This window comes from Myxocyprinus asiaticus, chromosome 44 (genome assembly GCF_019703515.2).
Source record: "Myxocyprinus asiaticus isolate MX2 ecotype Aquarium Trade chromosome 44, UBuf_Myxa_2, whole genome shotgun sequence".
Lineage (NCBI taxonomy): Eukaryota > Metazoa > Chordata > Actinopteri > Cypriniformes > Catostomidae > Myxocyprinus > Myxocyprinus asiaticus.
The window spans coordinates 32,802,660-32,816,116 of NC_059387.1; the positions used below are offsets into that span (position 1 = coordinate 32,802,660).

General features: G+C 39.4%; 2 protein-coding genes across 5 annotated transcripts; one reads left to right on the top strand and one right to left on the bottom strand.

Moving 5' to 3' along the window:
- Positions 1-14: 14 nt before the first annotated feature.
- On the top strand, positions 15-12,988 carry LOC127434137 (uncharacterized protein C7orf50 homolog). 2 transcript variants are annotated; one of them, XM_051686656.1, is made up of 7 exons: positions 15-55; positions 504-657; positions 3,304-3,420; positions 3,759-3,878; positions 11,358-11,593; positions 12,159-12,240; positions 12,657-12,988. In XM_051686656.1, the coding sequence occupies exons 1-7, from the start codon at positions 36-38 to the stop codon at positions 12,837-12,839; spliced, it is 912 nt and encodes a 303-aa protein (XP_051542616.1). In that variant the 5' UTR covers positions 15-35; the 3' UTR covers positions 12,840-12,988. The 2 variants fall into 2 exon arrangements, with proteins under 2 accessions (XP_051542616.1, XP_051542617.1); XM_051686657.1 differs by having other exon boundaries at positions 16-97.
- Positions 5,993-11,351, bottom strand: LOC127434134 (G-protein coupled estrogen receptor 1-like). 3 transcript variants are annotated; one of them, XM_051686652.1, is made up of 3 exons: positions 10,322-11,351; positions 7,960-8,361; positions 5,993-7,810 (listed from the first exon to the last, which is right to left on the bottom strand). In XM_051686652.1, exons 2-3 carry the CDS (start codon positions 8,007-8,009, stop codon positions 6,562-6,564), a joined length of 1,299 nt encoding a protein of 432 aa, XP_051542612.1. In that variant the 5' UTR covers positions 8,010-8,361; positions 10,322-11,351; the 3' UTR covers positions 5,993-6,561. The 3 variants fall into 3 exon arrangements, with proteins under 3 accessions (XP_051542612.1, XP_051542611.1, XP_051542613.1); XM_051686651.1 differs by having other exon boundaries at positions 7,960-11,351; XM_051686653.1 differs by lacking the exon at positions 7,960-8,361 and having other exon boundaries at positions 5,998-7,810.
- Positions 12,989-13,457: the final 469 nt, after the last annotated feature.

Sequence of the window (13,457 nt, forward strand, 5' to 3'; positions counted from 1 at the left end):
AACCATAGCAACGTCATCAAGAATGGTCCGTTTTCATGGCGGAGTTCGACGACACGTGAGTGTATGAAAGTGTTGGAAGCCTTTATTTTGCCTGCAAGTCAGTAAATTGAGTACTTTTGGTCAATTTGGCCAGCTGATATTATGCGTTTAGTGTAACTAGTTTAAAATATATGACTATCTGTGTCTTCGCTGCCGTATCAGTGACAAGAGCTTTAAATGACCAAAAAATGTTATGCTTTCAAGTTTTTTTTTAACTTATTTATTATTTTAAATTGACATACGTTTAGTGTGTGTGATCACTGTCACATTATATAAATGTTTTGTAGTTTATTTACCTTCAGTGGTACATTTGTCAACAACAACATTTTAATTGAGAAATTTGTGGGTGGTAACTGGGGAAAGCTGCATGAATTTGAACATGAATATCTTCATAACTACGAAAAATACGATTTATATCTGCTGTCGTCTGAAGCAACATGTGTGCTGTTGTTCCACCACCCCAGATTTGTTGCCATGACGAAGAGACAAGCTCCGGGACGCAAGTTTGATTCTGTCAAGAAGAAGAAATTCAGACCTGGTCTAGATGAGATCACAGATGTACAAGATGAGAGAAAAGAGGAGGTGAATGACAAGAAGAAGAGAAAATCTAATGATGAGGTGAGTGATTGTGAAAATATTCTACAGTGTGAAACAAAATGCAGAGATACACAAACATAAAAGGAAGATTGAGGTTAGGTGATTTTGTTTTTTCTTTGTTTCTTTAAGAGATTTATATGATGTTAGTGTAAGAAGCTTAATTGGCGTTTGTTGTTGTGTATATATGAGAATATATCTCTTTGGTTGTTAAACAAAGGGTACCTGAAACAAATTCAGACACGAATGGACATCATGAAGGGAATACTCAGAAGAAGAAAAATAAATCTAAAATGAGTGAAAGTGTTTTTTTTTCTTCAGTATTATCATTAAAATGGATAGTTCACCCATAAATGAAAGTTCCCTCATCATTTTACTCACCCTCATGCCATCCCAGATGTGTATGACTTTCTTTCTTCAGCAGAACACAAATGAAGATTTTTAGAAGAATATTTCAGCTCTGTAGTTCCATACAATGCAAGTGAATGGTGACCAAAACTTTGAAGCTCCAAAAAAGCACATTAAGGCAGCATAAAATAATCCATACAACTCCAGTGTTTTGATCTATATCTTCAGAATCAAAATGATAGGTAAGAAACGGATCAATATTAAGACCTTTTTTACTATAAATGTCCACTTTTACTATCACTTTTTTTTTGTTCGTTTTTTTTTTTTTTTTTTTTTTTTTTTGGGTGATTCGCATTCTTCGTGAAAATTGCCACCTACTGGACAGGGAGGAGAATTTATAGTTAAAAAGGACTTATATTGATCTGTTTCTCACCCACACCTATCATATCGCTTCTAAAGACATGGATTAAACCATTAGCATTAATTTTATGCTGCCTTTATGTGCTTTTGGAGCTTCAAAGTTCTGGCCACCATTCACTTGACCATTAAATAGGTCTACAGAGCTGAAATATTCTTCTAAAAATCTTCATTTGTGTTCAGTAGAAGAAAGTCATACACATCTGGGATGGCATGGGGTGAGTAAATGATGAGGAAATGTCAATTTTATGGTGAACTATCCCTTTAATAGACAACATATACAGTGCTTTGAAAAAGTATTTGGGCCCCATCCTTATTTCTTCTGTTTTTGTGTATATATGTTATACTAAATTGTTTCAAAAATTCAAACAAAATCTAACATAAAACAAAGGCAGTCTGACAAAACACAAAATACAGTTTTTAAATGATATTTATTGAAGTAAAAAAGTTACCCAATACCAACTGGGTCTATGTGAAACCCTTAGTTACTGAATCCTCAAATCTATGAAACTGCATTCATAATGGGGTTCAGATGGACTAGACACACCCAGACCTGATTACTGCCAGTCCTGTTCAATCATCTCAACACCTAAATAGAAATTGTTCAGCAGCATGAAGTTGGCTAAAAGGTCTCACTCAGTAGCACACTATACCAAGGTCGAAAGTAATTCCTGAAATGATGAGGAAAAAGGTGATTGAAATACATCAGTCTGGGAAGCTATTTCAAAGGCTCTGGGACTCCAAAGCACCACAGTGAGAAATCTTCAAATGGAGAAAACTTGGCACAGTAGTGAACCTTCCCGGAAGTGGTTGACCTTCCAAAATTCCTCCAAGAGTACAGTAATGACTCATCCAGAAAGTCACAAAAAAGCCAAGGACAACATCCAAGGAACTGCAGGCCTCTCTCGTATCAATAAAGGTCACTGTTCATGACTCCACTATCAGAAAGACACCGGCCAAAAATGGCATCCATGCACTGCTAACCCAGAAGAACATTGAGGATTATCAAGGTGTGTTTTGGCAAAATTCAGATGAGCCTTAAAGCTTTTGGGAGAATGTTCTGTGGACGGATGAGTCGAAAGTGGAACTGTTTGGAAGACAGGGGTCCCGTTACATCTGGTGTAAATCAAACACAGTATTCCACTAAAAGAACATCATACCTACGGTCAAGCATGGTGGTGGTAGTGTGATGGTGTGGGGATGCTTTGCTGCTTCAGGGCGACTTGCAATAATTGAGGGAAATGTGAATTCTGCTTTCTACCAGAAAATCCTAAAAGATCCTAAAAGAGAACGTCATCAGTCTGTCAGTCTGTGAGTTGAAGCTCAAGCACAACTGGATTATGCAGCAAGACAATGATCCAAAGCATAGGAGAAAGTCCACCTCTGAATGGCTTAAAAGAAGCTAAATTAAAGTTTTGGAGTGACCTAGTCAAAGTCCTGACTTGAACCTGATTGAGATGCTGTGGCAGGACCTTAAATGGGCAGTTCATGCTTAAACCCTCCAATGTGGCTGAACTAAAGCAGTTCTGCAAAGAAGATTGGGCCAAAACTCCACCACAGCTTTGTGAAAAACTGATCTCCAGTTATCAGAAGCGTTTGGTTGCAGTTGTTGCTGCTAAAGGTGGCACAGCCAGCTATTAAGTTTAAGGGGGCAGTTAGTTTTTCACATGGGTGATATAGGTGTTGGATAACTTTTTTGCTTCAATATAAAAAGTATATATTTGAAAACTGTATTTTGTGTTTACTCAGGTTACCTTTGTTTTATGTTATATCTCGTTTGAAGTTCAAACTATTTAGTATGAAAAATACACAAAAATAGAAGAAATTAGGGTGCAAATACTTTTTCACAGCACTGTAAAAAGTGGTCTAAAAGAGAGTATTGTGCTATGTATGTGTTATTTTCAGGCATGTGTTCCTGTAGAAGACATCACAGAAGAGCCGCAGAATTGTGAGCAGGCGGAGAACATGACACATGGACAGGAAGATCACACAAAGAAGAAGAAAAAGAAAGGGAAACACAAGGTAAAGAGAAGATGTGTTGGATTTGCTTGTGTATAAAGATTTGAACTATCAGTCCTAAACCTTGCAAGAGTTTGGAAGAATAAAATGACCATAAAGAAAGAGTTTTGGGAATTATGCTGCTATAATGTTTATACAGAGCATGCTTTATTTTAGCATGCATTTCCTAAAATAGTCTGGTCCAAATTAGTTTTAATTTAATTAGTTTTTGGTAAAATTCCATTCACCTCTCTGTAGATCAAAATGTGCTATCTTCTGAACTGCTAATCTATTTTCAGTTTTCAGCTAATACAGCATATTATGTATGAAATTAATTGAATGCTGTGAGTATACATTTACAGGACTCTGAAGAAAATGTTCCTAAATCAAATCTGGTGAACACAAAAGTAGCCAGAGATGAACCAAACACACAAACAACAGAAGAAAAAGCAGAGATGAAGAAAAAAGAAAGTAAATCTGAGGTGAGTTAACATATCAATAATCAATAAAAAAACATCTGCAGCTATATATACACCATAGTATATAAATACGCTGTATCTCGCATCTTTTAAAAAAAATGACATCTATGCATGATGAAGCATTAATATCCATGTATTGTGCATTGATAAGACAACAAACTTAAACTTATTAAATTGGTATTGATATTATTTCATTGAATTTTCCATGGATAACTCTATTGTATGACTGTAAAGTCAGCATGAAATCAGATTTGATCCTGTTTACTGTCTTATTGTACTCATTTCATCAGTGCACATTATTATTCCAATGGGGAAAAAAAAGTCTCTTTGGTATGGATTGCCCACTTTTCACAATCCAGTCAATTACTATTTAATAAAATCAAGCTCTGCCTACATTTTTTCCAAGAGAATATTCTGTTTCACTCAAGTCCGTCACATTATCGTGTAGGGCTTGGTATTGGATACAGATTTCCCAATTCGATTCCAATTCAGAAGCTCTTGATTAGATTCAATATCGATTCATACAGTGCATCCGGAAAGTACTCACAGCGCTTCACTTTTTCCACATTTTGTTATGTTACAGCCTTATTCCAAAATGGATTAAATTCATTATTTTCCTCAAAATTCTACAAACAATACCCCATAATGACAACGTGAAAGAAGTTTGTTTGAAATCTTTGCAAATATATTACAAATAAAAAACGAAAAAATCACATGTACATAAGTATTCACAGCCTTTGCTCAATACTTTGTTGAAGCACCTTTAGCACCAATTACAGCCTCAAGTCTTTTTGAGTATGATGCTACAAGCTTGGCACACCTATTTTTGGGCAGTTTCTCCCATTCTTCTTTGCAGGACCTCAGGCTCCATCAGGTTGGATGGGGAGCGTCAGTGCACAGCCATTTTCAGATCTCTCCAGAGATGTTCAATCGGGTTCAAGTCTGGGCTCTGACTGGGCCACTCAAAGACATTCACAGAGTTGTCCCGGAGGCATTCCTTTGTTATCTTGGCTGTGTGCTTAGGGTCATTGTCCTGTTGGAAGATGAACCTTCGCCCCAGTCTGAGGTCCAGAGCGCTCTGGAGCAGGTTTTCATCAAGGATGTCTCTGTACATTGCTGCATTCATCTTTCCCTTGATCCTGACTAGTCTCCCAGTTCCTGCCGCTGAAAAACATCCCCACAGCATGATGCTGCCACCACCATGCTTCACTGTAGGGATGGTATTGGCCAGGTGATGAGCGGTGCCTGGTTTCCTCCAGACATGACGCTTGCCATTCAGGCCAAAGAGTTCAGTCTTTGTTTCTCATGATCTGAGAGTCCTTCAGGTGCCTTTTGGCAAACTCCAGGCGGGGTGTCATGTGCCTTTTACTGAGGAGTGGCTTCCGTCTGGCCACTCTACCATACAGGCCTGATTGGTGGAGTGCTGCAGAGATGGTTGTTCTTCTGGAAGGTTCTCCTCTCTCCACAGAGAAATGCTGGAGCTCTGTCAGAGTGACCATCGGGATCTTGGTCACCTCCCTGACTAAGGCCCTTCTCCCCCGATCGCTCAGTTTGGCCAGGCGGCCAGCTCTAGGAAGAGTCCTGGTGGTTCCAAACTTCTTCCATTTACGGATGATGGAGGCCACTGTGCTCATTGGGACCTTCAATGCTGCAGAAATTTTTCTGTACCCTTCCCCAGATCTGTGCCTCGATACAATCCTGTCTCGGAGGTCTACAGACAATTCCTTGGACTTCATGGCTTGGTTTGTGCTCTGACATGCACTGTTAACTGTGGGACCTTATATAGACAGGTGTGTGCCTTTCCAAATCATGTCCAATCAACTGAATTTACCACAGGTGGACTCCAATCAAGTTGTAAAAACATCTCAAGGATGATCAGTGGAAACAGGATGCATCGGAGCTCAATTTTGAGTGTCATGGCAAAGGCTGTGAATACTTATGTACATGTGATTTTTTTTTTTTTTTTTTTTTTTTAAATTTGCAAAGATTTCAAACAAATTTCTTTCACGTTGTCATTATGGGGTATTGTTTGTAGAATTTTGAGGAAAATAATGAATTTAATCCATTTTGGAATAAGGCTGTAACATGACAAAATGTGGAAAAAGTGAAGCGCTGTGAATACTTTCCGGATGCACTGTATGGGTATTTCTGTAACTGTTCATTTTGCAGTTTTTCATCATATTGGTCACATTTTAGGTTTTGAAAAATGTTCAAATTCAGTCTATTCCATCAATAAATGTCTTGAAATTGGATTTATGTTGCATATACATTTGTTAAATGTTTATTGTTTACTTGCATAATTTGTACTATTTATAAGTATTTACATTGATATGTAGAACATGTGCTAAATTGGTACTGTTTCTTTAAGACTACTGGCATCAGCTAGTTAGTGCATATAACAAGAGATGACGTGCATTGTTTTACACATAGTAAAAGATCAATCTTGGGATTTAAGAATCAGTATCGAGATCGTTCAAACGAAGATCGTGATGCATCTGAAAATCTGTATTTTTACTTAGTGCTGTTATGGAGGTGAAATGGGCTGTGAATGCCATTTCATGTTGACTTTGTCATTTAATTACAGTCATATTGTTGTCTCAACTTTACAAGTGTGCAGATCCTGGTCTTTTTGAACACCCTTACTGGATTGTCCTTCTCATAATGTCTATGTAATATGTGACAGTGTTTATCCCACTCTGTCGCAGACACACACTCGGCCCTCAGCCCCCTCCTCTCCACTCCTGAGGTCACGCTCCTCTTCCAAGTCCTTATTTTCATGAGAGCACGAATGGTGTGTGTTTTTGCATGTGACACAGGGGCAAGGAGGCGTTGTGTTTGCAGTCTGTGTGCATGTATGCAGGCAGTGCACGTGGTGTGCAACAAATACCTGCAGTTTACGTCGGAAAGTGCTTCCCAGCAGACTGTATACAAGTGGGTTCAGACAGCTGTTGGCACAAGCTGCTAAGGTCACCACATGCCCCGTCAGGGGGTATCGCTGCCACAGTGTGTGGTTTCCACGGCGCCGCGAGGCCTCTGTGTCACCACTCAACAGATGCACACTAATAAAAACGTTTTCCGGCAACCAGCACACGAAGAACACAGTCACAGCTGCGACGATCATGCGTAGAGCTTTGGTTCGTTGTGGCCGTTCAGAACGGAGAAGAACACGTGCGATTAGGGTGTAGCATACGGCCATTATGCAAAACGGCAGGGCAAATCCCAGGGTCACCTCCAACCATTGCACCTCTGCCACTCCTGCAAAACAGAAGCCACGCCCCCAGCCATGATGTATGTGTGCATTTGCGAATGGAATCAAGGTGCATAGAGTAGCCGCTGCCCAAATGGTCGCGCAAGCTCTTCGCGCAATGCGCGAACGGTGTGTTGTGGAAACATTCTTGGGTAGTGCACGCATGCTGAGACCAGTCAGCGCGAGGCAACGATCCAAACTCATCCAGGTGAGCGAAAACACGCTGCTGTACATGTTTACCTGCAGGAATAGTGCCATGCAGGAGCACAGGACTGCATTGTCATAGTAATGCTCACTTAGGTTAAAGACCTCTATCAACGAATCCAGAACCAGCACTAAGTCGGCCAAAGCCAAGTTGGTGAAGTACAGGTCAGGGGTGCTCATCTGCTGACGGGGGTCAAAATTCACCAGTAGGATCAGGATGTTACCTGCAAGGCCGAGCGGGAAGAGGAAGCTGGTGTAGATGCAGGAGAGGATGAGACTTATGATGTAAGTGTCCTGGGAAGTTGAGTTTGTTTCATTGATGTCAGTAGCAGGCCAGTGCAGGCCCGAGTGATTTGAACGGACGGTGGGGTCAGAGGTTATCAGATGTTCCATCATCTTCCCGTCTCTCACGTCCTTTGTTTTTCCATCACATAGTGAGGAAATATACAGGAATTTTCCGTATTGCTTTTCTCTTTTCCAAGGTCTAAAACACAAAGAGACATGACATTATTGTACACTACATGGACAAAAGTATGTTTCTAATTAATGGGCTTTGCTATCCATTAATTCCAGTGCTAAAACAAATCTTTATTTTAAAACATACAGGGACATTCTAAAGAATTCTTTACTTACAACTTTGTTGCAACACTTTGGGAAAGGCATTTTTTGTGTAAGAATGTCATTACCCAGGGGGCCTGGGTAGCTCAGCGAGTATTGAAGCTGACTACCACCCCTGGAGTCGCGAGTTCGAATCCAGGGCGTGCGGAGTGACTCCAGCCAGGTCTCCTAAGCAACCAAATTGGTCACATGGGGTAACCTCCTCGTGGTCGCTATTATGTGGTTCTCGCTCTCGGTGGGGCACGTGGTGAGTTGTGCGTGGATGCCGCGGAGAATAGCGTGGGCTTCCACACAATACGGCTCCGCGGTTACGCGCTCAGCAAGTCATGTGATAAGATGCACGGATTGACGTCTCAGACGTGGAGGCAGCTGAGATTCGTCCTCTGTCACTACACCACCACGAGGACTTAGAGCGCACTGGGAATTGGGCATTCCAAATTGGGGAGGAAAAAAAAGAATGTCATTACCCCTGTGCAGAAAGTAGAGGTAGACTGATATATCGGTTTTACCGATTATTCGGTGCCGATAGTTGCTTTTTGGAACTATCAGTTATTGGCAAAAATCCATGTTGATAGTTGTCATTATTATTATTATTTTATTCCTCCTTGTTCCTCTGTTGCCGGCACTGGAGGATACTACAGTTAGAACAGCTTGGTCCTACAGTATAACAGCAGCCTCTAGAGGTGAAATAAAAACAATCACTGAATCCCCATGGAGATTTGCTAAATCTGAATCTTTCATGATTGACAGAATTTATCCATATTTTTATCCTCACCTCAATGCATTTTTTTTATTAGATATTAGATAAGTGTTCTAAATTGAAGCAAGTTCATGCAAACAAAAATTTGACTATTGCATTCAGAAAGTATTCATTCCCCTTCATTTTTTTTCACATTTCGTTATGTTGCAGTCTTATGTTAAAATGCTTTACATTTATTTATTGTTTCCACATCAGTCTACACTCCATACCCCATAATGACAAAGCAAAAAACAGATTTTTGTTAACTTTACAAATGTATTAAATAGAAAGAACTGAAATATTGCATTGACATAAGTATTCAGACCCTTTGCTATGACACTTAAAATTTAGCTCAGGTGCATCCCATTTCTCTGGAACATCTTTGAGATGTTTCTACACTTTGATTAGGGTCCACCGATGGCAAATTAAATTGATTGGACATGATTTGGAAAGGCACACATCTGTCTTTATAAGGTCTCGCAGCTGAAAATGCATATCAGAGCAAAAACCAAGCCATGAGGTCAAAGGGACTGACTACAGAGCTCAGAGACAGGATTGTGTCGAGGCACAGATCTGGGGAAGGCTACAAATTTTTTTCGGTTGCATTGAAGGTTCCCAAGAGCACAGTGGCCTCCATAATTCTTAAATGGAAGAAGTTTGGAACAACCAGGACTCTTCATAGAGCTGGCCGCCCGGCCAAACTGAGCAATCAGGGGAGAAGGGCCTTGATAAGAGAGGTGACCAAGAACCCGATGGTCACTTTGGTTGAGCTCCAGAGATCATGTGTGGAGATGGGAGATACTCGCAGAAGCACAACCATTCCTGTAACACTCCACCGATCTGGCCTTTACGGCAGAGTGGCCAGATAGAAGCTTCTCCTCAGTGCAAGACACGCAAAAAAGCACCTAAAGGACTCTCAGACTGTGTGAAACAAAGATTGAACTGTTTGTTATGCACCAATTTTTGTATTTTATTTTTTCTGGTTGAAAAATAAAGTGCATCTGGGATTGTATTTATTTTGGACCATTGTAGCCTCTATGTCTGTGCCCATCATAGTAAGGCAAAAATTATCTTTTTTTTTTCTTTTCTTTTTTTTAAACATTCTATAAATTTGATTTTAAAAACTATCGGCCGATTAAAAGTTACCGGCCTTTCCCGCCACCTTAGTTATCGGTATCAAAATCAGTGGCTAAATCCACTATCGGTCAACCTCAAGCAGAAGGTGAAGCCTAATAAAAAAATTATTTACCAAGTTGAGTGTAGAAGAACCTAACTAGCCTGCACAAAGCCAAAACCCGAAGCCCTATTGGACACCCTTGGGATGAATTGGAACAGTTGACTATGCTTCCTTGAATACACCTGTTAGTAATACATGTAAAGCTGAAATGGCAAAACTTGTTAATTAAACATGCATGTTCATATAACTTTTGACAATATTGTGTACCTTGACATGAAAACTGGTTTTGTTCAGCTTAAGAAAATGTGCAGATCATTATAGTAAAATGTCATGATGAAATTCAGAAAATTTTCCAATATCACGTTATTTGGTCATTTTTGGGAATTATACAGAGTAAATGTATACTTTCAATAGTACTCAGCCCAGTGTTTGAAATTAAACGTTTTAAAAAGCAGATTTACCGTATGTTTTCAGTTATCCACTTTTATCCATTGTTCTCCTGCTTTGATATCGTATGCACACAATATGTCCTTTAAGGTCACAGAGAAATAAATGAAGGCAGATGTTTGTTTTATTATTTTCCCAGTCCATTCTTTGTTCCTCTCCGCTGTTTGGCAATACTGAAGGAGAAGTTTCTCCTGCTGAAGTGACGATGTCTGATGTACAAATAGTTAAATACAGGAGGACCAGGTTATGCCAAATAGACACATACAATGGCCGCCTCTGTTTACACCAAACAATATGATGGGGAAATGCTCCATTACCTCCCCTACTGGCTGGAAAACTACAAGAGTGAAGGAGAAAGTGTGTACTGTTGTGTGTTTGTGTGTGTGTGATAGACGGATGGAAAGATCTTTGAAGTGTTTCTTGTTCAAACCAGAGAAATGCACTTATTTGAATCAATTCTGACTTCGGATCACATTTCTGACCTATGGCAGACGCAGAGAGTGTTCTGAAAAAAGTAATTTCTTGCAATTCCATTCCAGTGATGATTATGTTTTCCCATTTATGTTACCATAAAATAAAGTACCATGGTATTCTTTGAGGTACCTTGGTGTACAATGTGAATACCATGGTGGTATGTATTTATAAATATTGTATTACTTTGTACCACATATCAGTGGAATGGAATAGATATACTGTATATCAAAGTATAATGTTAATACATTCTGATATCAACTGTGTAGTTTTTCAATGTAGTTTGATGAGTCGGCAGCCAGCAGCATAAAACATCTAAACATTCTAGTTTTCCAAGAAGTGCTTTTGCATGTACACGGTAAGCAAAAGTGCCCTGAGGCACATTGCTGTCTTGTCATCACTGTATATTTCTGCTCTCATCTGCAGATTAGATTGATTATTACACACACAAACACATATTAAGAGACCTGAAATATGCTCCAGTCATATGTCTTCAACTTTCTGCTTATGTGCAAAATAATCAAATAAACTCAAGACATTTGTGTCAATGTGAATATTAAATGTAAGACTCTCTCTCAGAGCTCTGGAGATGTGAGCACCTCATTGAAGCGAGAACATTCTGGAGTGGAGGGTGAGGAAGGTGCAAATAAAGAGGAAGAACTGAGTCCAGAGGAAATACGAGTGCTGGAGAGGAAGATGAAGAAGATTCGGAAAAAGGAGGAGAAGAAGAAACTGAGAGAAGAAGGCAAAAGCACAAAAAAGGAGAAGGTCAAGACAAATATTGCAGAGAAGCAGGCGCTGGAATACCTCACATGGTAGGACACAAACGGTTATCTTCATATGTATCCTAATTCTACCAGACATTGATAGACATTGATATGTTGGCTTGATGACTCTTAATTTCCAAACTTTGTTTAGGGTTTTTCCAAAATCCCTTAACCAATACCAAAATTATCAGTTGTAACTCCTCTTACAGCTTTCAAGCTACACCCACGAAACTTGCCACAGACCTTCAGACTGTTCTGGCTCACATTGCTAAATCTTTCCTAACTGATCGGAATAGTGGTTTTCGCACAGCGGACGATCAAAAATCCAAAAAATCCCAAAGACTTGAATTGACAGAATGTTCAAACGGGCCAATAGAATGCTCGTCAAAAAATTCAAATGAAAACAAACACACACAAGGTCGGGACATATCATGGCTTTAGGTTACAATAAAAAAAATCTATCCATCTATCTTTCTGAAGGTGTTATCTGAAGGTCTACTTGACTATCTTTCTTTAAACTTTCATACAAAGGCTTTATCAAGCCAACATTAATGTTTGTCTTGACAGACTTTACCTATCTAGTTTTTACTGGTATCTTTTATGTTATATTCAGCTGGTCTGAGAGAAAAGAGGAGTGGAAGTTTCAGAAAACCAGGCAGACGTGGTTACTGCAGCACATGTATGACGATATGAAGGTACAGAGAACGCTGTTATACCATTAATATCATCCGTTATTGATCACTTTGGGGCTTTAAAGATTGATGTTTTACTTCCCCCATTTATTTTCTTTTTTCCATGTAGAAGACATTTCTGAGATGCTCTTTTCCATACAAGGAAAATGGATGGTGATTTTTACTGTCAGATAAGTCCAAATAACTCAATCCATACAAGAGCTTTGTGTGAGGAACGTTCATGGTGATGTTTTTTTCCTTTTTGTAGCTTGGCAGTATAAATCACCGTTCACTTTTCTTGTATGGAAATTAGAAGCTTTTGCATTCTGCCTAACATCTCCATTTATGCATGACAGAAGAAGGAATTAGAACTATTTTATCCTGATGCCAGGATGTTATAAAATGCATTTTATTCCCTCTGCATTTGCTCTCTTTCTCAGGTGCCTGATGCTCACTTCGAGTTGCTGTTGTCCTATCTTGAGGGTCTTCGTGGAGCTGCACGAGCGACCACACTGCAGAAAGCTGAAGCGTTGGTGCGCTGGGAAGGACAAGGAGAAGAGAAAAATACAGCAGATACTGACAAGAGAAAGGAGAGAGCCAAACAGATTATTCAGATGCTGTAGAGGACCAAACAAAACATCAAAATGAATTTTTTTCTGTGTTACTGTGAATGTCATTTTCCACTCATTCAAGTGAGCTGCCATTATGTCTTTACCTGTAAATGTGTTAAAATAACAGCATTTCCTAAAATAAACAGAATTTCTGACCCTAACTTAATGTATATGTTGTTTAATGTATCTATGTGTTTATTGTATGTAAATACAGACTTATCTATATATCTATCTATCTATCTAAGCATTATCACATGAGCAAGAGTGTGATATGGCCCTACATCAGCTGTGATTCGGCCACAGGCCGAGTGCCGTAGGTAATCACAGCAGTGCTGATTTAGGGCCATATCGCACGATTGCGTGTGTGATATTGCTTATATACAACAGTTCAATGAACAAGTACATTTAAAAAAATTAGGAAAAACTGAGTACGGTCACAAAAAAACGCATTTGTGCATTGAACTACTTTCTTACACGACGGATCAGAATCTGCTGTTGCTGGTTCAAACCAAATGATGCGTCCAAGCCTTTCAAAAACATCACTTCAGAACTACCAATATCACAGCTTGAGCTGTTTCTAACATGTTATTGGAGAAACAAGGATGTGAGTGAGAGAGAGAGAGAGGTGGA

What these genes read in the sequence shown, in the direction of transcription:
- LOC127434137 (XM_051686656.1), top strand. Translation starts at nt 36, where the DNA reads ATGGCGGAGTTCGACGACAC. An exon ending in AGAGAAAATCTAATGATGAG is followed by an intron (nt 658 to 3,303) that starts GTGAGTGATTGT and finishes TGTTATTTTCAG; the next exon opens with GCATGTGTTCCTGTAGAAGA. An exon ending in AAAAAGAAAGTAAATCTGAG is followed by an intron (nt 3,879 to 11,357) that starts GTGAGTTAACAT and finishes ACTCTCTCTCAG; the next exon opens with AGCTCTGGAGATGTGAGCAC.
- LOC127434134 (XM_051686652.1), bottom strand. Translation starts at nt 8,009, where the DNA reads ATGACATTCTTACACAAAAAATGCCTTTCCCAAAGTGTTGCAACAAAG. An exon ending in CAAAGTGTTGCAACAAAGTT is followed by an intron (nt 7,811 to 7,959) that starts GTAAGTAAAGAA and finishes TTTGTGTTTTAG; the next exon opens with ACCTTGGAAAAGAGAAAAGC.